Genomic DNA, 23809 nt, shown 5'->3' on the forward strand with positions numbered 1-23809 from the left:
TAAAGGCACAGAGCTAGCAGCAACTACAAACATCCACAGGAAGTCCCGGTCATAAAAACAAACAGTCACTAACCTTTCACCTAAGGTTTTGATGGGGGAGCCATTAGCTGCAGTTAGCTGCCTGCCTGTCTGCTGTGTGGGTATATCACTAAACCTGCTCTTTCTTCAGGCTGCTTGAGCATCTACGCAGATCTGACCTTTCCCTTCTTGTCCTTCAGTCCTAGAGGCATGAGAACCTGGGAGAGATGTGATGTGAAGAGCCATGGAGAGAGCTGGTGAGTGTATGCACCCCCTGTGAACTACAGCCATGGCATCTTCTGTGAGTTGGTAGAATATTCATTCACATGCCCGTCCAACACATAGATAGAAATGATGATCTGCTGAGCCCTGAGAATAAAACTGCAAAATAATGGGATGCTACAGAGATTTCTCACTGACCTGACTTTGTAAAAGACGCAAGACATTGCTGTTTGTTATTTCAAAACTCTGAAGAGAGTCTATGTATACTGGCCAGAAACGACGGCTATTCAGATTTAAAACCACAAATGGAGTGATATTAAAAAACTCTCAAAACCTGTGTAGGGATTAGAGAAATTATTTTACTGCTATTGTCCAGATTACCATTGCATTAATAATTAATAGTGATATTGCATTCAGGTGTTTAAACATATTGGCAGACAATTAGCCTTTAGTACAGGAGCAGTTATAACCACTTTAAACTGTTGAGTTGAATCTATAATCTTAAATGCTTTTGAATGCTTTTTATAATCTTAAATGTTTATAGGCAGATTACATTGCATTATATGAAAGGCTCACCTTTGAATATAATCTGGGCCTAAAAGTCTTGACAGGAAACTGCAGGTTTGCAGAGCGTGCTTTTGCAAAAGTGAAACTAAAAGCAGAGTGTAAGTGCAAGTTATTCTGAGGAGCTGTTTGGATGATGCTATTTGAATAACCAGGTTGTTCATTATTATCTTTTATACTTTTATATTCTTTTATTAAGCTTCTAGTAGTGGTTCTTGCTTAAGAGATTTATTCAATATATTACACATATAGTTTCAGTTGTGTACGTGCTGGCCTTCTGTCTGATGAAAGGTTATGAGCAGAGGTGCGAGGTGAGACAAAGTGCAGCTGAGGTCGTGACATATACACACACACACACACACACACACACACACACACACAGTTGATAGATTTATTTGTAGGTAAGAGGTTAAACATGTTTTGCTTGCAAACTGCTTTTTGTGCTTGCATAAGTTACAGATTGTGCAGAACTGTGCCTGATGCTCCAGAGATAAGCAAAAGCGAGATGAGCTGTGGGAAGCACCTGCCGTGGAGACGGAGACAATGTTCTTTTCAAACTGTGTTAGAAGTCATTGTGGTTTTGATTTGACGTATGCATGTATTGTATCTGATGACGCATGAGGGGGCGTTAACCCTGATGAATCAAAAGCAATCTGAAGTGCCTTTTTGGGTGGAGATCTACAGCTGATGTTTTCCAGTGTACATCTCTCCACGCTGCGTGTGGTCATTAAAATCAATTGTTTGACCAAGCTCTTCTGGACCATGCTTGTTTTTACTCTCCTCCTCAATATTTGAACCCTTAACACCTGACAAACTTGTGTTTGAAACATGCAGTTTTATTCTATATGAATAATGTGGAGTTCGGTTCATCTTTGGATCAGCTTACTTGTGTGAAAAGAGTTTCTCACAGATAAACTACCTAAATTCCAAATGTTACTCTTGCCTCCCAGATGAAAGCATTCACTCTTGTATGAAAATCAAAGTTACATTTTGCAGCCATAACGCTGAAAATTAAAATGTCTAGTAATGTTCAGAAATGTAAGTACCATTAAAGAAATAAGATTATTTTATATTATTATTATTTTTTAATAGACTATTATCTTGCAATAAATTACGTGTTAAGAACCTGTATTGCACATATTAATTACATGATATTCAGTGGATGCTGTTTGCAGGTCTGAGGTTTGATTCTGTATCAGATTAAATAACGGAAGACTGTCATGCTGAACAAGACTAACCAAAATTACACTGCAATTGCACAATTTCTTCTTGTAATGTTTTGTTTCTTATCAAAAAAGGATCCTTTCCTTTTGATTCTTCTACACAAATAAATGAGATACTTCTGTCTTAAATGTTGACTCATGGGAGGAGAAATCACTTGTGGGTAAACCAAAAGTCAGACTGTCTTCATGGCAAAAGTACATTTATGTAAAGAAATTTCTTATATTTGAAGGTCAAGGCTACTTTCAAAAGCAATGTGATTCAAAAACACAATTAACAGTTAGTGACTATTCAGAAATTATGAGAATCCAAAGCACCGTGTACTGACTGATAAACATTTTATTAATGAACGTTGTTGATTTCTGGAATCATGATCTACATGACATGAATCCATCTTGGGTGAACAAACATTAATCTTTTGTTGATGCTTTTTTTATTATTTAAATAGCAGAAAAACACATTTTTATGGTTTTCTGATTAATGCACTTAATGATCAATGCTTTAAAAACTCCTGGGAGACGAGTTTCTCTGCTTATTCCCAGATGAACTTCAAAGGCAAATCACCAAGTTTCTCCCGAAGGACTTGATCCACTCTTTCACTCTGTGCAACAGTCAGTGTGTTCTTCCAGTCTCCAATCTGACCTGTAATGAAGAGAAAAACACAAAACCTGATACCCTGAAGTCACATTTTTCTGCACAACGGCTGCAGGTCTGTTATGCTACCTTTGCGCAGGAATATTCCACTGAACGTCTCTGGCGGAAAATGCTGATAATTTGCTTTCGAGTCATTCTTCATGTTCTGAAATGTAGCTTTTTCCACAACTTGACTGATAGCCACTTCAGTCAGGTTTTTCCCTAAGAAGTTGCAGATCTTCCTCACTGATCCTTTCAGGTCCTGAAAGAAAAGCAGGAAAGCAACAGAAAAAGAACCTTAAACTCTGCCAGATATTTTATTTGAGTTTCCTTAGGAACAGCAAAAATGCGAAGAAACATCTTACCAAAATCATTTCCTCGTAGGTCAGGAAGAGGATGTTGTACTGGTCTCTGTTTAAATACCACTCCCTGACGTGGTCAAACCAGGATGACGCAAAAACTGTGTAGTGGCATAATGCATCCAGTCATTTGGCATTGTCATTTAATTGAGTTCACATACAACCCTCATGTCAGAGGAGGAGCTCAAGTGTAAGCTCTGTAGTTACCTACAGCATGACTGCAGGCATGATCAGTCCACCCATTTGGTTCAGACGGATGGAAGTCCATCATGCTAATCATGCAGTGGTAGAGTGCCTCCGAATGTAGTACAGATTTTGTCAATGTGCTCAATCCACACATGACACACACACACACAAAACTGGAGTCGGTGCTAAATACTAGCACAGCACCACAAAATCACTGGGTACTAAAGCTCAGGCCCTCTAACAGAGGGTCCACACATAATGATGAATCAATTACTGATTACTATAAAGTGAGGAAACTTACCGTTTCCTGTTATGTACCACTCAAAAAACTGGTCAAAGCTCTCGGGAGTTTCCAGGTCTGCCAGGGCTTTGCTGAAGTGATAAAAAGACACCACGTTGTCCTTTGGATTCCTCATCAAATACACGATCTGATATATATTTAAAAAAAAAATCAGAATATTAACAGTTTGTTGCTTAAATGTAAAAAATTATAAAAGTCATTAGTTTAAAAGAAAAACAATTTAAAATTTAGGGTCAAAATTTGATTTCAAATAATATCTTTTAAAATATGTTTTAAAGCCTGTACATTTTTATAGCTCTTTTTCTCCTATTTCTACTTGATTTGATGAACCTCTTAGGCTACGTTCACACTGCAGGTCTTAATGCTCAATTCCAATTTTTTGATCAAATCTGATTTTTGTGTCTGCTTGTTCACACTACAAATAAAATGTGACAGCAAATGCGCTCTAGTGTGAACCCTCAAAGCGACCCGCATGCGCAAAAGAATACATCACACACAACAATTATACAGTACAAATAAAATGTTCACGTTTCTCCAACGTTGTCTTCCCAACAGTTTCACTGGATGGCCAGGAAGCGTTCACAATGTCTTCCTGGGCGCTGATAATTGGCGTCTGTCTTGTGTCAGTTACATCAAAGACGGATTTATTGCGACATGACCATTCAAACAGCAGTCGCTTTCTAAAACATCAGATATGTATTGGATTCAGTACCACATACAAAAGTAACTTAGGTCGGATTTGAAAATATCGGACTTCTGCTGTTCACACTGTCATACCATGAACGGATATGGGTCGCATAGGGTCAAAAAAGTCGGATTTGATGCACTTTCGCCTGCAGTGTGAACGTAGCCTTACTCTGCAATGACCTCATTGTAAGAAAGGAAAAGGACAAAAAAAATATACTGAAATAAAAACAGAATTGCCAGTCTTGGTAGACGGAGATTGGTCCGCCGCCCGGCTCACACTGCACCCGACCCCTACGGTGAATCCTGCGGGTGGTGGGCCTGCAGGAAGATGGGCCCATGTCCCTTTTTCGGGCTGTGTCCGGCTGGGCCCCATGGACTAAGGCCCGGCCACCAGACGCTCGCCCTCAGGCACCCTCCCCAGGGCCTGGCTCCAGGGCGGGGCCCCGGTAACCCTATCCCGGGCAGGGTGAACTGCTCCCTCTATGGTTTTTTCATAGGGGTCTTCTGAATCGCTCTTTGTCTGGTCCCTCACCCAGAACCAATTTGCCATGGGAGACCCTACCAGGGGGCAAAAACCCCCCAGACAACATAGCCCTTGGGATCCTTGGGACACACAAACCCCTCCACCATGGGGCGATCGTGGCTCAAGAGTTGGGAGTTCGCCTTGTAATCGGAAGGTTGCCGGTTTGAGCCCCGGCTCGGACAGTCTCGGTCGTTGTGTCCTTGGGCAAGACCTACCGCCTACTGGTGTTGGCCAGAAGGGCCGATGGCGCGATATGGCAGCCTCGCTTCTGTCAGTCTGCTGTGGGTACAACTTTAGCTTGCCTCCACCAGTGTGTGTGAATGGGTGGATGACTGAGTGTGTAAAGCACTTTGGTCCCCTAGGGGGGACTAGTAAAAGCGCTATACAAATACAGGCCATTTACCATTTACCACGATAAGGTAGCGATTCGCGGGCATGTCGCACCGGGAGGGGGCCACGCTGGAGAGATTATATCTCTCGGCCTTGGTTTTCCCCCGGAAAAGCTGGAGGAAATGGCTGGGGAGAGGGAGGTCTGGGCTTCTCTGCTTGGGCTGCTGCCCTCGCGACCCGGACCCCGGATAAGCAGAAGAAAATGGATGGATGGAAAAACACAGAATCATTTAAAATAAAACAAATGCTAGTACTAGCTTTTTGGACCTGGAACCACGTGTTTGTGCAGAAGTCTATGATAAAAATGACCCTCAGATTCCTTGATTTATGATCCCATTACAAAATTGTGTTAGGGGCTCATTGTTTTAAGTCTCACTTGCTTGGGGCACCCTATACACTGTCAAATAAACAACATTTGTTTTGAAAATAATTAAAGATCAACCACTCTATTTTCATTTGCTAGGATTTGCTGGTTTGTAAAAGCTACCAAGTGTCAAAGTGCAAGTCCCAAAAAACTGGACTTCAGTGACCAATAGGTAACATCACAAAAAATGTAATTAAACTTAGCAAGTACAAATCTAATTTAATTTGCTCTATTTTTGCAAAAAAAAAAGAAGAAAATTGAGCTTCTATAAAGTACTGACTTTTGCCTTCTTCTCCTTCACTCCTGGAGGCATGATGTGTTCAGGGAGATGCGAGGCGAAGAGTCGTGGAGAGGGAAGAAGAGTGTATTCAGCTGTCTTGTACTCCAGCCACGGCATCCTCTCCATGTTGTTTGAATATTTAGTCTGATTCCCATCCAGTTCGTGGATGGAAATGATGATCTGCTGAGCCCATACAGTGCCTGATGTGGGGAAAGACATTAGAGGTGATCAGTGGATCAGTCTGGCCAGCACAAAACAGCAAATATAAATAATGTATGAAATTTTTCACCAACCTGATTTTGGATAAGTGACAAGGAAGACATCGCTGTCTTTTATTTCAAAACTCTCAAGAGAGTCTATGTACTCTGGAGTTGTAAGACCGACCACAAAATTGTAGTTTTTATGCTTGAAAACACGGTCTCTGCTCTGCTCCATACTGGTTCTACATAAGACAGATAAAAAATATACACAGGAACGAAAAATCTGTGAGTCACATGGTGTTGTTGATGCTGGGTGAGCAGTGTTGGCGAGTAAGGGAATACTCTGATTTTGATTGCTGGAAACCCAGACAAAACGTGCAATAAGAGGCTCTAATGTAAGCGTCCTGTTAATGTTGGTGGCGTCAGTTACACAATGGACCCAGAGCCAGAATAACAGGGCCAGCAGTGAACGGGCATGAATGGTTTTCTTACTTGGAAATTAAAACACCACTTCATAAAAAGAATGGAATGGGCGAAACCTCAATATCTTCGATGTATTATTGATGTGTGATTTTTATTACAATTACTGAATGCTACTCGCCACCAAGCTAACATTGTTAGCTGGCGTTAGTTCATAGACTGCAGACTGTTAGGCCATTTCTAAATACTCAAGTACGCCAGTCCTCATGTTCTTGCTAGTCCAGACTTCGTAAGTTTACACGGGAGTCCTCCTGAGAACGCAGTGCGATCGTTCTACAGCAGTGTACTTGATGGCATCACACCTCCGGAGTTTTTACTGCCATCCTCTCTTAATTTAACTGTGGTTAATATTTGCAATGGAAATTATACATGACAAAAAAATTACACATGATGTAGTAGATTTCTTTAAGAAAAAAAAGATAATTTAAAAAAAGAAGCACTTTGGCAAAATTCGCTTTTACGTATCATCTGTTTCATAATGTCTAATAAGCTTCATTCAGTTGAGCACAATCCCTCCATGACAGAAACACAAGCTTAACCTCTCTGAATAAACATAGTGCACATGTACGCCTGAATACAAATTCGAATATAACCTGATCATTTTTGATCAGATTATCTCCACATTGTAACATACTGTTTTTAGATTTCATGGATAGCATTAGCAACCTGCTAGCTGCAAATAATCATGTGCAGTTCCACATGATTATCAACAGAGAAAAAGAAAACATATTACTGATACAGAAATAGTTTTCTATACGAGATCACTGCAAAAAGTGCAGCCTTGCCTAATGTGTCCACCATACTGTTACTCATTTTATATTAAGATTTTGAAAAAATCTAGTTAGTATTGATATGGTGAGTGGCCTTCAGTAATAGTAAAAAAAAAAAAATCACATAGCAATAGTACATTCATGTAGTTGTAAAAAACATAACGATAAATCAAATCAAATCACCTTTATTGTCACATCACAAGTGCAGGTACACTGGTACAGTACATGCGAGTGAAATTCTTGTGTGCGAGCTTCACAAGCAACAGAGGTGTGCAAAACATACAATAACATAAAACAAGCAAAATATAAGAATGGCTAAATCTGAGAGTAATAAATATATGTACAATATAAGAGTGTATGCATTACTGGATGTGTATACTAAATATGTTTTTCTACGTGTGTGTGTGTGTGTGTGTGTGTATACATATTTTACAAATTAAATAGAGTAAACAATAAATAAAATATCTAAAATATACAGAGGTTGGTAGTTGGATATTGTGCAAAACAAGTGGCATTTATATACAGTGTGGAGCGCATAATGTTGAAGTTCCAGTAGTGAAGGTGAGTAGTGAAGGTGAGGTGTCTATGAAGTGTTCAGCAGTCTGATGGCCTGGTGGAAAAAGCTGTCAGTAGTAATATAATGGCACTTTTTTTGCTGTCATAGGGCGAGAGGCGGGATACACCCTGGACAGGTCGCCAGTCTGTCGCAGGGCCAACACACAGGGACAGACAACCATTCACGCTCACATTCACACCTAATGGCAATTTGGATTTTCCAATTAACCTATCCCCACAAGCTGCATGTCTTTGGACGGTGGGAGGAAGCCGGAGTACCCGGAGGGAACCCACACAAACATGGGGAGAACATGCAAACTCCACACAGAAAGATCCCGGCCTGATGTTGGAATTGAACTCAGGACCTTCTTGCTGTGCGGCAACAGTGCTAACCACCGTGCCACTGTGCTGCCAAATAACAGGTATCCCTTTAGAAATAAACAGTGATACTTCTAAAATCCGTGTATTCCCACACAGCATTTAATTTAACTAGTTTAGGAAGATTTCACTTTTCTAATAGTTTCACAGGCTAATAGTTTTTAAACAGAATACCACAAACAACATGTATCCCTTTAGAAATAAACTGTGATACTTCTAAAAGCACATATTCACACCTAGCCACACTAGCACTGTATCAACCCCCAATGTTCCTTTAATGCAACTAGCCCTATAATTATCTACTAGTCACAAACACACTGCAACAGTAAGACTTGTTGATTACACATAGATGATTTAACTACTTTAGGAGCATTTTACTTTTTTCTTTAGCGCTCCAAAAAGACACAGAGGCTAATAGTTTTAAATAGAGCACCACAAACAACAGGTATTCCTTTAGAAATAAACTTTTCTTGTGTTACTTCTAAAAACTACAGATTCTTAACTCTGCAACAGTTAGACAGAGGGGGTTACAGTTAGGCCCCCAACAGTCAGCAAAAGAAGTCATGAAACAATAAAAGAGGCTCCCTTACCAAGAGCATCCCAGCACTCTCACATCCCAACTGTAGTTCCATTACAAACAGTTCCATTATCTTATCTTATCATGTCAGAGGTCAACTGAAACCATGACCAACCCCCGGGGGGTAATGACACCTCCTAGTGGTCTGGTCTAACCCTTATACATATAAAGACTCTTTCATCATTTGGAACATCAACAGAGTGACCTAAGGAACACAGACACCTCTAACTAAGGAGTGCAGGATGACGTCGGTATCAACCATCACGAACAGCCGGAACATCATCCAAGCCACAGCCGCTCTAGGTACGTCTACAGGTGTATGCACCCGATGCACTCATCGTAAAAAGCAATGCTGCGAAAACGCCGTAGATGGGTCTAAATTTAAGTTAGAATAGCAAGGCAGTAATAGGTATGTGTATACCGTTAAATATAACAGCGGAGCAGTTATACTTCGTGTAGATTGTGGTGAGGGAGTGTTTTGGGGGGAGTCACAACGCATGTCTACTAGAAACTGGAAACTCTTTCGCAACTAAATAAGCCAAATGGTAGGTTAAATGTGTGTGTGTGTGTGTGTGTGTGTGTGTGTGTGTGTGCGTGCGTATCTATGCAACAAAATATAACATCTTTTTATTGTTCTCATTTTCAGAGCGAGACATGCAAGCGTGGGACCTCTCAGACTCGCCAGACTCCCCACCTCCACCAGCGTTGCTAATCCACACTCCACCACCTCCTCCCCCCTCTCCACAGTTGCTGCAGGATCCTACAGGATCAGGTCTGTGTAAGGAAACCGTTATCGACATCAAGCTTGCAACCCATCACCTGGTGATGTTGGCGCTAAACGCCTTTCTACAGGAAACATGCTACGGATATCGAACAGCTCATCCCAGTCAGGTGCAACACAGCTGTTTGCTCGAACTGCCCGAGTATTACTTTGACACCTACTACGACGATGTGATGCTGAGGCTCAAGACATTCCGATTCATCCCCGCCATACGCCTGTTTGTACGCGCATACACAAACGATGGGACTAAAACACAATTCAGCAGGATTGCAGAACACACCATGACTGAACTGAGATCATCACAACATATAGTATGCGCAATTAACGACAATATTGCACAGCTGATAGAAGCAAGTCGTTATGCCCGTCGTGTTAAACCAGCCATGCTTCGCATGATTGGTAACTACTGGGTTGGGAGATACCTGGTTTAATGTATGCTGTTCAGTATTCATTGTCTGTGTGAATGAAATAAAAAGACATGTTAACACCAACATCTTAGTCATTGGCGGGCGACTTTGCTTATACAATAGAGAAAAGCAACAATACAGAGTGTTTCTCTGCTCCAAGACATCAGAGGGCCTTTCACACGGTAAGCATGTCTGTTATACCCAGTGCATAAATGTCTGTATGTCGGCGCTGATTATTCAAACCCTGTTTAAAATGTGACACATATGTTGTCCGAAAACAATTCCTCTAAATTTGCAAAGTTACTGATTTAAAAATATATTTTCGAATTTTTAGTTGCATGTCAAACATATGATAGACTCTTGAGCATGTTTATATAGCTACATTCACAATGGTATAACCATGCTAAATAAAAGATGCCCAAGCACCAATGCACTCTAATGCAAGCCTCTAAACTGTATGTTGATAAGTGCATGAAGTGTACCTCTACCTCTATAGCTGAAAACAGTTTGTATCTGCACTCTGACGGTCTGCTGAATTGTTTTTAATATGGCACTTTTTTACGAACTGCAGATGATGAAATCCTCTTTATTGGAGATAGTGTCCTTAAGCTACTGTTGCTCATACTTACTGAGTTCCCTAGCTACCTCCTTACTATGTCAGTAAACTTTTTGAAAAGGAAAGTGTTGTAGATTTAAAGAAACAACCTAATTGAAGCAAAAGCAAAAAATTGGAATGAATTTTATGTGACTACTCATATTAAAGTCAACAACAAGTGAAAATCCAAAACCGGCTCCAATCCTTTGTATTAATGATCTCCCTCTCTCTCTGTGTGTGTGTGTGTGTGTGAGCCCTTACAGAAGGAAGGTCACAGCAGGAGCTTTTCTCAAACGCATTACCAATCAGGTTTTTACAAGAAGTGTAGTTCATACAATAGTAAATGGCCTGTATTTATATAGCGCTTTTTCTAGTCCCTAAGGACCCCAAAGCGCTTTACATATCCAGTCATCCACCCGTTCACACACACATTCACACACTGGTGATGGCAAGCTACATTGTAGCCACAGCCACCCTGGGGCGCACTGACAGAGGCGAGGCTGCCGGACACTGGCGCCACCGGGCCCTCTGACCACCACCAGTAGGCAACGGGTGACGTGTCTTGCCCAAAGACACAACGACCGAGACCGTCCAAGCCGGGGCTCAAACCGGCAACCTTCCGATTACAAGGCGAACTCCCAACTCTTGAGCCACGATCGCCCCTGCAGGTTTTAGATGTGTCCTTGATCCATCACAGCTGATTTAAATGGATAAATTACCTTCTCAACATGTCTTGAAGTTCTCCAGAGGCCTGGTAATGAACTAATCATGTGATTCAGGTGTGTTGACCCAGGGTGAGATCTAAAACCTGCAGGGACACCGGCCCTCGTGGACTGGGATTGGGGACCCCTGTTCTAAAGTCATTCAGACTTTAGAACAGGCGTCGAGCTCGAATATCGAGCTTATTTTTGTGCACTGTTCACTTGTCTTTACTGTGCTTTTTGTCGGCACACATTTTGTGTTTATTGAAGCCTTTTGTGAATAATTTTGATCATTTAAAAACTGGGAATTTGTCCCTATTGACAAATAGTCTTATTTTGTTTTTGGAGGGGTTTTTTGCATTGCATATGTCATTTTGGGTAGGAAATTTGTCATTGAAGTTTTTGCAACTATGTTTATTTGTAAATTTTGTGGCTTCCGTGCACGGAAATTTATATTGTTCAGTTTGCATGTTAAAAGCCACAAACATGTAGCTAACTATAAGTTTTCCTGTGGAACTGAGAACTGTCCCGCCACGTTCAGAACATTTTCTGCCTTTCGTTCACATATGCATAGGAATCACAGAACAAGAAGGGAGACCACTGAGGAGGAGTTTTATAAGTTCACTGGTTACCTCAGCTGTCAAGTTCCTGGATGTGGGTATGCTGCACAAAACTTCACAGGTCTTTGTGCCCATCTCAGATTTCACATCAAAGATGGGAAAAAAGTATTATGTCCATTTGAAGGTTGCTCTAAATACTTCAGTGTCTGAACATCATTTTCCAGCCATATTTCTCGAAAGCATAAGCAGACAGTTCAGCAGTCAAGGCAACAAGAAATTGGTGAAATTGCCATAATACAAGGACAGGACACAGTTAATCTATTAGAAGACAGGGATTCACAGCACAATACTACTGATGAAGATTTATTTCTAGATTGATTGGCTTTATTTTATTTAAAAATGCAGGCTAAAATGCTCTTGCCAACCAGCACTATACAGTGCATCATAGAGGAATTTCAGGATCTTCACAGCTGTGCAATGCACGATGTTCTGGCAAAACTGTCTGACAAACTATCTGAATTTAATATTCCACAAGCAGAAGTAGATAACATCAGTCAAGACCTTTCACAGAATGATCTCTTAACACTGTACAATAAAGGTGTGTTGAGATCTGACAAAACAAGGAAGAGATTTTTCAGTTATGTGGAACCCACTCAAATTTTTTTAGGATCTGACAGTACAGGCAAACAGTGTTATTTTCAGTATGTGCCAATTAAATAAACACTGAAATTTCTCTTGAGACACCCCACAATACGGGAACAGTACAAACAGTCAAAACTGCGCCGATCACCAGACATGGTTTTAGAGGATGTCTCAGACGGTCAAAATGTCAAGGATAATGCACTTTTACAGCACTATCCATCATCTCTTTCACTCATTCTCTACCAAGATGCATTTGAAGTGGTTAATCCATTAGGGTCTGGCAAAAAGAAACATAAAATCCTGGCAGTGTACATGACTCTAGGTGAGATCTTACCACATAACCGGTCCTCTGTTGATGCAATGCAACTTGTTCTGCTTTGCAGGGACAATGATTCAAAACTTTTGTCCATAACAAAGTTTTTTCCAGTCTTATTGCAGACCTTAAAGATATGGAAGAGACAGGGGTTCTGGTAGAGGATGGAACCATAATGAAGGCAGCTTTGATAGCCATCTTAGGAGACAATCTGGGCTCCCACTGCATAGGTGGTTTCAATGAGAATTTCAGCTGCAGCAAACATTTTTGCAGATGCTGCTTAATTGACAGGGAAAGCTTTATCAATGATCCACTATCACTTGGACAAAAAAGAACAGCTGATAACTATAAAGACAGTGTTGAGGTCCTATCTACAAGTGACCACTTGGTTGTGAATGGCATTAAATTTGACTCTGTGTTTAATTCACTGAAGTCTTTCCATGTGTGCTCTGGGTTACTTCCATGTTTGGGCCATGATTTATTTGAAGGAGTGGTTTCCAGTGACTTGTCGCTATATATTGATACCCTTGTGCAAGTGGAAGGGCATTTCACATACAACCAGTTAAACAGAGCAATTGTACAGTTCAAACACGTAGGAAGTGATGCTTTAACTAATCCATGTGAGGTGAAAACAGGGCAGAGGCTGGGGGGGTTCAGCAGCACAGAACTGGTGTCTTCTGCGACTTCTGCCTCTGTACATTGGTGAAAAGATAAAACATCCTGTGGATAGTGAGGTTTGGTAGTTATGCCCTAAACTTAGAGACATTGTTGATCTTGTATGTGCCCCCAAAATAAGTCACAATGACATTGCCTACCTAAAGATACTGATAGAGGACTATATACATCTGCGACACAGTAGGTTTCCTGACAAAGCTTTAAAAGCTAAACATCACTATTTGTTACATTTTGCAGAGCTTATCCTTCACTTTGGACCACTCATTTGTTTGTGGACCCTTAGATTTGAGAGCAAGCACTCATATTTCAAAGCATGTACAAGAACAGTGCACAACTTTGTCAACTTATGCAAGACTGTGACAGAACGGCATCAGTTACTGCAGTCCTACCTCTCAGTGGGCCAACTGTTTCCACCTACAGTTCAAAGAACTGTCATTCAAGAAGCTGTGGCAAAAACAGGCTGCACTAATCAGACCACTTTGGATGTGTCAGCAGTTGTCTACAAAGGTACCAAGTATGTCAAAGGCTATGTTTCCATTGTAGATGACACTGATGATGGCTTGGTTTTTGGGAAGATAGCTGTTATACTTGTTAATGATTCTGAATTGTACTTTGTGCTCGAGTTGCATCACTCAGTACTTCTCATTGACCTTGGACTTCACTGCTTGCGTTGCCCTACAGAAAGAAGTGTGTGTGTAAATGCTGACAGTCTGATGGATTATTACCCACTACCACTTTATAACATGGCAGGCCTTTTTGTTGTCTCCCTACACCATTCTGTTTCCTCTTAATTCTTTTTCAAGGATGGAAATTGAAGAGGAACTCACAAGCCTCCTGCCGGCACTAGACAGAGAGAAAATAATCTGCATTGTAGAACATCTGATGGACGTTATTGGTGTACAACAAAAAAGTGATCTTTTGTTTGTGGAGGCGGAAGATCTCAAACCCTTTCTCACACCAATTCAAATACGTAAACTACTTCTTGCATTTAAAGGAGGTTTGTGTAGGTTCTGTACAACTCATAGACTTGAGTCTATGATTTGAAGGTCACTCATAGACACATATGTCACTGATTAGCTTGATTAGCTTTTTTTTTCTCTTCACCATACTACACATGCACTTTGACAGTATAATATTGAAGAGCGTTTTGGGGCTCACATTGTCTGGTAGATAAATAAAACGGAAAACATAAACAAAAGTAGACACTAAATCTAACACCATTAACCTTTCATTGGTAGTGGTACAACTAAGGGTGGAAATTGTGACATACTGTAAAATATATTGTATTACGACTTTTCAATGCAAGACCTTGAGTTTGTAGTTCTTTTGCAGTCCTGGGATTGCTTCTTTTCATCTTCAGACAAGGTCCCCAAAACTGCCTTGCCGTTACTACTCAATCCTAATTGTAGGGTTCATCTTTTAGCGAGAACATATTTGTTGACATAGTAGCTTTTTAAAGTAGCTTTTCCAATGATTTTTTTTTTTTTTTAGATGGCAACAGATCAGAGAACCTGAATGACACGATTACTCTGGAGCTTTGCCCTGCTGCATCAGCTGAAACATCAAGCCATCCCCCTCACCCCTCCTCCTCCACGTCCACCACTATGTACAACCAGTACTCCAGCTCTTGGGTCTGATGTGGATGACTTCATGTACCTCACATATATTTCTCAGCGGCAGCTTATCAACAGTTGTCCCTCACTTTCAGTAGCTGAAATTCAGGAGCAGTGGCCATTCTTGTTTACTCGGAAAGGTCTTTCGAACCACTTTTCCAAACTCACAGTCATCGATATCAGTGAGCACTTAGGTCTAGCCCTCATAACCAAAGGCAGAAGGATTATTAACTATTTCTCCAGCCAGAAGCTCAAATGGAACCTTGGTATAAGGACACTCATCCAGCAGATAGAAAGTGAGGGAGTTTTGACCAACAACAAGGTTGGCACAGCAGCCATACTTCTCATGATAAAGTATTACAAGGAAGACGAAGACTCCCTCTTTGTCTTAGCAGATGTAAGCTTTTTTCATACAGCTCTATGTTTAATGCTGTTTCTTGCTGTCCTGTTTTTGTTTTTGTTACATAAAATGTCCTGGTCCTTTTTATGGCAGGAAACATCTACCAGGATGTCTCTTGAAGCAGAGAGCAACCTGCCAAGCACCCCAAGGCTGATCATGCTTGGTAAGAAGTCATTTTTGAAATAGAACTGATTAGACCATATTACAATTTCTGTTTGGCACAGGAGCTTTTCGTGGACACAGGTATCCAGTCTCTGTTTTGTTAGCTCAAATTTCTGTAATTTCCTTTATAAACCAAGGTTGTTGGATATGTGTCTCAGTGAATCCAGCAAAGTAACAATATCAAATTTCACATTACATATTACTGATCAACATGGTAGTCTAGCTACATTAACAGCAGAAATACTGAAGTCAATACTGTAAAGTTTAACAGCAGCACAAACTATAAACTCCAAAATAACCATACAGTTGATTCATCTCCGGTAATTTGATTGGGCTGACTCTTTGTTAGGTGTGTTTAATGTGCAGAATAATTCCCAATTATGTACAATTATAATATGTTAAAACTGACTTATGTGCATAAGGCCACTGATAATTAACTGGACATAGCTATTTGCTTTATGACTATCTAGACAGTGTGAAGAAGTGAAGTACTGAAATTATTTTTTGTTGCATAATGACAATGTTGCCCCTATACATTTAAGGACAAAATTTAATGACTGCCACCTGCTGGATGGTGAGTGCAGAGGGCCGTGTAATTGTTGAGCTGGACAAAGAGAACACCTTTGCTGATGCGATGTCAGTCTTCTTTGGTTCATTCTATGTATTGAACCTGGAATACCAGGAGTCAGCGTGTGCAACATTGGAACTAATTCAGAGGTATGTTTGAACAGTTAGCTAATAGTGATAGATGATGAATAAATTATCCCTAAGTAACTCATTATTTCAAATCACAACTCAATGTTACTGTATGTTACTATTTATTATGGCATGTTTTAAGGTTTTTTGTAAGGATAAACCCTGAAGAGGGAACAAAATGTACCTCCAAGGTTGGGACAAGCAGAAAGACTGGGACCACTGTGAAGCGAAAGGTTGTTCACATTAACCTTCATGTCACAACTTTCCTCCAGCGGCATACTGAATTTGAGTGGAAAACTTCAAATTAGGTAACTAGTGTTGCCATTTCTAGTGAACTTCTTAAGTGACCAATGTGTTGTTACCTGTGTCTCCACAGATGATCCATGGCCCATGCTTTCTGGACATTTACACGAGTCGAACAACAATGAAGTCAAGCTCTCTCGCCGTCTTGCAAGAAGCTGTCTCTGTCCAATAGGTTTTTTGAGTGCAACAGTTTTGATTTTTTTTCCTTCTTTTACCCGTTTGTTAAAAATTATTTCAGCTACTTACACTTTAATTGTCACATGTATTGGCTCACCCTACAAATCAATGAACTCAGTCCACAAAGCAATGTCAGGGTTCAGTGCAGGTCAGTCAAGTTCCTTCACACCACATACGCTCATCCATGTCCTTGTGGACCCTGCTTTGTGCATTGATTTGGTAGTGTGAGCCAGTATTTTGGACAAAGTGTATATAAAGGCAGAAGTGTGGGGCTTGATATTATATTTATTACAATTCAGTTTATTTGTAAGGTGCCAACTTCACATTGTAGGTTTAAGACCCTACAAAAAATAACTAAGAAAACCCAACACTTGAGCATATGTTGTCTGGCATGATATGGATATGACATAATATCGTTATTATTTGTACAACCATCTGAGAAAATACATGGATTACATAGTTTAGTAAAAACAAGTGCTTCCTCAATGAAAATATGTTTTCAGTTCTTTTCAGTTTTTGATTTTGGAAATGTGTATTTCTGCAGAGGAAAATCAGAACAGAAATAAAAAAGTGGTGTGAAGCACATGAATTATATATTTGTGTGTGTGTGTGTGTATCTATCTATCTATCTATCTCGATCAATCGATAGTGTGTGTGTATATATATATATGTGTGTGTGTTTTTATATAAAAATACATATAAATGAATAAATGATACTTTTTTTTTCATACAATACATTTTTTTTTGGAACCCTCCAGTCTCTTACAGTATGTTACTGTTTCCTGAAATTACGGTAAATTACAACCTGCTCAACAGTAAATGACCGCCTGTTGGGACATGGTATCCTCTAGCAGAGATGAATATTTTTGGTACTGATGATGTGTGTTAACGGTAAGTTACTGGTAAATATATTGCAGTTTATTACCTTGCAGGGGGCTTACAGTGACATACCATGAATAAACGGTAGTATACCAATTTCTTAATCACAGTATGATGTTACTTTGTTGACGTAATTTACGACATAACGACATAAAAAAAAAAAAAGCTACGGTGCGTTACCATAATTTGTCCAAGAGTATTATACCACAACAGCAAAAAACGGTATCATCCTGCAGAACGGTAAGCTACCGTAACACGGCGTCACAGTATGACGCTGGCAACAGTGACGCCAGTATGTTACCGTAAAGTGGAGACGAAAAGTCTAACAGCGTACTATAGGAATCTGTATTTAAAGACAAATCTTATCAGAATTTTTGCTTGAAAATTTGAGTACTGCATCCAGAATGAAACCTGTATTTCAGACTCAATGCTATTGAACCAACCAGAAAGCGAGTGCCAAAAACAACGTGAGTGCACATTTGCACTGTTTGAATGTGACTCTCAAATTAAGAAATGTGTTAAAATGTGTTACACTAAACACAAGCAGTACAGAAGAAAAGGTTGATCCAATCAAAAATATATTATTGTGAATGTATTATTGTAAATGACGGACATTGAACAACTGGTTTTACAGTTGTTCAATATCTGAATAGTTCAGAGAAGTAGAATTTCTCTATCACGCATCTTATGAAGGACTTTATATCACCAATGCAGGCAACTCTACTTGAAATAGAATAATTAGCTATGGCACAGACAGAACTGATAAGATTAAGTCAGCAAACAGTACTATAAGGAGGAAATCATAAACCTAAAAAGAAATTTAACTTGGAAGAAAATCATTCAACAGTCCAAAGCATTCTCATATTGCTGACCTGATCTCAAAGGATATTCACCAAAAAGTCTAGATGCATGCTCAGCCCTTCAGTTAAGGAAATTCCTAAAAAGTTGATTCTCTTCATCTGGACGTAGCATTTTCAAATTTGCATAATGATTGAAACTTCAGTCATTATGCAAAAGTACTGTTCAACAAGTGGAAGCATGCAGTCAGCTTAGACTGAGAAATCACTTGGATGAGTGAAAAAACATTTCCCCCACCAGGAAAGGTTACGTATAGATAAAAAGTCAACTTTTTTGAGATATTCACCAAGAAGTTGGACACTGGCAAAGGCACTGCAGTCACACTTTCAAGCAATTCACCCACTCCAGACTCTTCTCCTATGAATGCTATTTAATAAACACTCATAATTGCAATTATCATAGTCCCATTAGGAGCAATGTTAGACTTTTTTTTAGTGCTAAGTGTAATTTACATTAAATTGCAATTAATATGAATTACTGAAATAATTTACTCCAAATACTCCTTGGCCATGCCTCTGCGGTTTATCTGAAATGGTAAAACACTTCCCATTCTCCGAACCACATTCTCAGTGTCCTAAGCTTTTTTAATAAATCAGTCTTTTTGCAAAACATTGAACAGTTTTAACCGCACCTGTAACCGGAAGGTCGCCGGTTCGATCCCCGGGCTCTCTGTCCTGGTCGTTGTGTCCTTGGACAAGACACTTTACCCTACCGCCTACTGGTGTTGGCCAGAGGGGCCGATGGCGCGATATGGCAGCCTCGCTTCTGTCAGTCTGAATGAATAGTGGCATTGTAAAGCGCTTTGGGTGCCTTGAAAAGCGCTATATAAATCCAATCCATTATTATTATTATTGTTATGTTAAACACAATTTAGTAACTCAGAGTAAATCATTAAAACCACTATGACTCACTAAAGCACATGTGTGCAGTGACAGCCAGGTTGAGTCAGAGGTTGATAAACAACGAAGCATCGAAACAGTCTGATAATATATGTAAACAAATTCTCAAGACAGAAAACTACAAAAAGAAATTCACAAAACACATTTTTACTGAACCTGCATTACTTTTAGAACCAGTTTAACAGTAGAAAGGTAAGTGTTGTATTACCTGGGTGTTTGCAGCAAGACCAATAGAGTGAATGACCCATACACCTGTTATCATCATGCGCATGCTCTGAGCCTCCACAATCCTCCACAACATTGCCATAGCATTATTTGCTGAAAAGATAACCTGGAGAGTCCAAAGTGCTGTTTTCTCTCTGATATTGTTAGACCTTCATCCAGAGAGTCACAGATCTCCAACTCTGGCCCTGATGAACTGGGAGACTTTACACTCAGCCTACTTCTACAGCCACCTCTAGATTACTTGATTCTACTTCATAATTACTTCATTGATTATTTGGAACTAAATATGGTACACTGATAGCAGAGAGAGGGGGCAAGTTTTGAACTAGCTCAAGAAACTGTGTCAAATCTGCTCAATTAACAGTTCGTTGATGGAAAGAAAATGCATTGGCATCTCTGCCCAGTCTGGAAGGCAGCCATGCTGACATTGAATAAATGTCACAACCTGGCTCATGACTTATGACAAAAAATGGGAAAGAACACCAAACAATCCAATTTTAAAGAAAACAACAACAAAAAAGTATCATGAGCAATCAAGTCCGTGCAAGTGGGAACCTCACCAAACAAACAGCAATACAAAATCAGTTCTGACAGCTCATTGCATTTATCTACCGGCAAATGAGACAGGAATTTATCCAGAATACAAAGAGACTGAAATTTTTTCAAATGACCAAACTGTCATCAGGCTCTGGTATTTCATCAATTTCAGAAAAGTACGGAAGTGAAGAAACAAACAAGGGTGAACGGTGTCCTTAACACACTGACTAGAATTTTGGTCACTTGCATAATACGGTTTGAGTAAGTTTACATGACAGCGCTGAATCAACTTTTTTCATTTTAGGGTTGAAAGTAATTTAGATCAAAAGTTTCTCATTAAGGACCTGTGAGGGCCTGTAAATGGGGGACGATACAGAGATCCCACAACTGGCAAAAAGGCTGAAACTTGGTCCCCACAACAAAACTGACAACTGGCAATCCCAGCTACAAGCAATCAAAGTCTAAATCCATTTACAAACTCAACCAAGTTTTTTAGGTGGCTCGGAATAAACCCCTTTATTTTTTATTACAGCCAAGGGCCGACGCACACTATGTCAAAACCAAAGCTCATTAGGGCCGAAACCTATGTCTTCTTTCAGCCAAAATCAGCCATGGCAGACCCTCTTCGCAGTCTCTACTAAGCTTTATGCAATAGGTACGCAAAAGAGACTTTAGCATCTGGGGAAACCTTTCCAGAGCACCCTGTCTTTGTGCATGGTATCTTGATGACCAATTATGGTTTATGTGCAGGGTTTTCAAAACTTTGGCGAACATGTGAGATGAAAAATTTGAACTCTGATCACTCACACAGACATAAACTGAGTTAAAGCTGTCACCACTGCCTTGCTCGTCATTGACCTCAGTGGATATCCAGCAGGAATTTTGGTACTTTGACACATCACTGTAAGAAGATACTTATTTCCAGATGTTGAGGGCAGCAAAGGACCCACACAGTATAGAACAAGATGTTCAAAAGGTTCCATTATCAGAAGAATAAGTTGTAATGGTGCTAGCTTAATGGTTTGATGAGCTTATGCAAAGGAACAGGGAGGGTGGTCAAACCCCTCCCAATACTGAGGAGGCAGTCACCTGTGTCAGACTCCTTCGAGAAGGGCAGCACACTATACAGGTTCACTATATAGGAGTCATAGTCTCCTGAATCACTCAGAATTTTAACTGGGACTTTATCCCCACTTCCCACCAAGAAACCAAAAACATCCCTAATAAGAGGACTATAGCATCCCAAACAGCAGGAATTAACAAAACATCATCAGGCATTTTGCACATGTAACTCATGTAACAGGTGCAGAGGCTGCAGCCGGTTTAATATAAGATGTAATTCTTGTGGTTTTGGCCTGCAACCTTGGAAATTCTGCCTTCCAGTGACCTTTCATGACAGTAATTGCAGGCATTGGTTTTTATTAGATTTTATCAAGCTTAGAATCGAATTTAAATGAACGAACCTTACCTGACCTTGAGTGATTACCCACAACAACCGAACCAGAACCTCTCCTCACACTGTCTGCTGTCTTTACTTTGCACGCTGGAATATTACTCTTGTGGAAGAGTGCAAACTCATCTGCCGGTGTTCCAGATTAACTGGTGTCACAGATTAACTGGTAACGGTCAAACAGATGTGTAGTAGACATCAAACCAGGAAATAAACAGTTAATATTTCATCTGTGACATTTGTCAGGTTAATTTAAACACACTCCGTCAATCCTATTGCTCCTGACCAAGTTGTGTCAACTAGCTCCAGCTGTGGCCAAGTGCCATAGCCTACAGCCAAATTAACATCTGACTTGCATCTGCACCTGGCTCTATCACCACGTTTTAATTCCCGTTTCATGCGAAATACATTTTTAGCTTTTAATGTTTTAGGTTCCTGCATCTTGCAAATAAACCTTTAAACTAAATTAAATGGTACTGAGTATTTATTTTTGGCCTACATCAGTAAAAAATGACAAATTATATACATAAAGTTCTAAAATCACTACTCCTAATGTTCATGATTATTTAAAAAATATTTTTTTCCATAACAAAAAATGATGTCATAAACAAATATTATGCATTAATATTTGACTAGTGTTGTAACATCACGTCCTATTAGCATAGTCTGCTGTTTCTTTTCTCTGGAAATAAACACTTGGGGTCAAAAAAGATAATATAGATCGACACAGCTGGAGAGAGCTGGTAGTTATATACAGTATATGTAACTTATACCCACATAGCAAGCATGTCTGGCCTGGATCTGGTATCAAGCCAGTACTGCTGGTTGACTTCTGGCATGATAAGACGTATTTCATCCAGATATGGGCCAGGCCTGGCATAGATGGCACTGTTTATGTGATCGCATGCCACATCTGGCCTGATTGTTGTTTGGGTTTTGTGGCCCAGGCTCATAGAAAACAGCTCTGGCCCGGATCTGGCATCAAGCTGGCACTTCTGACTGACTGGTGTCATGGCAGGGTGTATGTCAACCAGATGTGGGCCAGGTCTGGCAATGATGGCACTATTTATGTTCCTGTTTTCCTATTTTAGTTAGAAGAGCCAAATGCCACGTTGCAATACTATACTGCTATAGTAGCCAATGTTTCAAATGCAGATTTGACAGGTTTGTAAGTGTACACTTTATCCAAAAGCTAGTGACGATTTACTCATGCTTACCTCTGAGTGGCTGCAGTTTAGGCAGTAGAGCAGGTCACCTGCTGATCTGATGGTTAGTGGTTTGATTCCTGGCTCCTCCAGTCTGTAAGAGTGTGTATGTGTACAGCTGTGTCCCAATCCAGCGACCACACGCTTCGTAGTGCGCGTTTGTAGATCGATTACGTCACACCGACGCGCCGAAGGGAGTCCCAATTCGAAGTGTACTCCAAATGCGATCGACAAACGCGCAGTTAATTTCCCCAAATTTGAAGGGCGGGTCCGGTGTAGACTTCGTGGTCCCGCGTATCCCAGTATTCCTAGCGCGGCGGTGGGTGTGGATATTTCTTCGGGAAAAAAGGCGGAGCGGCCGAAGAGTAAACTTTCAAAAGTTAGTACTGAATATGATGTCACTTATTTATGTGCGAATGTTTAATAATGAAGAACATTAAAACCAGAGGCGGAGCCAGACATTTGAAACACCCGGGGCTTAGCCCTAGTATGCATGTGGGATTTTTTTTTTTTTTTTGGGGGGGTGGGGGTGGGTGTAGAAATGAGTGAAAGATTAATAGGCTCTGTTTTGAGTCTTGTTCAAAAAAGAATGACTTCATTTAGGAAAAAAATATATCACATATGCAGGACACCTTGATTTACTCATGAAAGTGGCCACTTTCTCATTACTTTCATATATTGTTTTAGTAAGTATCCAAAACATACAAGTTTCATTATATAATTTTTCAAGGGATCTTTTATGTGTTTTCACTCTTGTATGCTTTTCATACAAGTTTCACACAAGACAGATACAAATTTTATAAGATTTATATATATCTTTTCCATATGGGTATATACACTGTCAAAGATACTTGTCTTTGAGTGAAGATTTAAGGTGATAGGAAATTTAAATAACTGCAACCTGAATCTTTACTGAAGCTCAGTATTTGACAATGAGTTCAAGCTCACTGCTGTAATATATCATAATAATCTAATAATAATTATAATATTTGCCATATTATATTTACATTACCAAAGTGAGAT

The 23809-nt window shown here is 40.0% G+C and overlaps 1 protein-coding gene across 3 annotated transcripts; it reads right to left on the reverse strand.

The window, feature by feature from the left end:
* Window positions 1–2346: 2346 nt before the first annotated feature.
* On the reverse strand, window positions 2347–23073 carry LOC146388070 (amine sulfotransferase-like). 3 transcript variants are annotated; one of them, XM_084925162.1, is made up of 7 exons: window positions 22799–23073; window positions 6042–6190; window positions 5749–5948; window positions 3505–3631; window positions 3024–3118; window positions 2749–2920; window positions 2347–2667 (listed from the first exon to the last, which is right to left on the reverse strand). In XM_084925162.1, exons 2-7 carry the CDS (start codon window positions 6181–6183, stop codon window positions 2558–2560), a joined length of 846 nt encoding a protein of 281 aa, XP_084781288.1. In that variant the 5' UTR covers window positions 6184–6190; window positions 22799–23073; the 3' UTR covers window positions 2347–2557. The 3 variants fall into 3 exon arrangements, with proteins under 3 accessions (XP_084781288.1, XP_084781291.1, XP_084781290.1); XM_084925165.1 differs by lacking the exon at window positions 22799–23073 and adding an exon at window positions 19578–19627; XM_084925164.1 differs by lacking the exon at window positions 22799–23073 and adding an exon at window positions 19102–19525.
* Window positions 23074–23809: the final 736 nt, after the last annotated feature.

This window comes from Perissodus microlepis, chromosome 4 (assembly GCF_051167445.1).
Source record: "Perissodus microlepis isolate ML-2025 ecotype Zambia chromosome 4, ASM5116744v1, whole genome shotgun sequence".
Classification (NCBI taxonomy): domain Eukaryota; kingdom Metazoa; phylum Chordata; class Actinopteri; order Cichliformes; family Cichlidae; genus Perissodus; species Perissodus microlepis.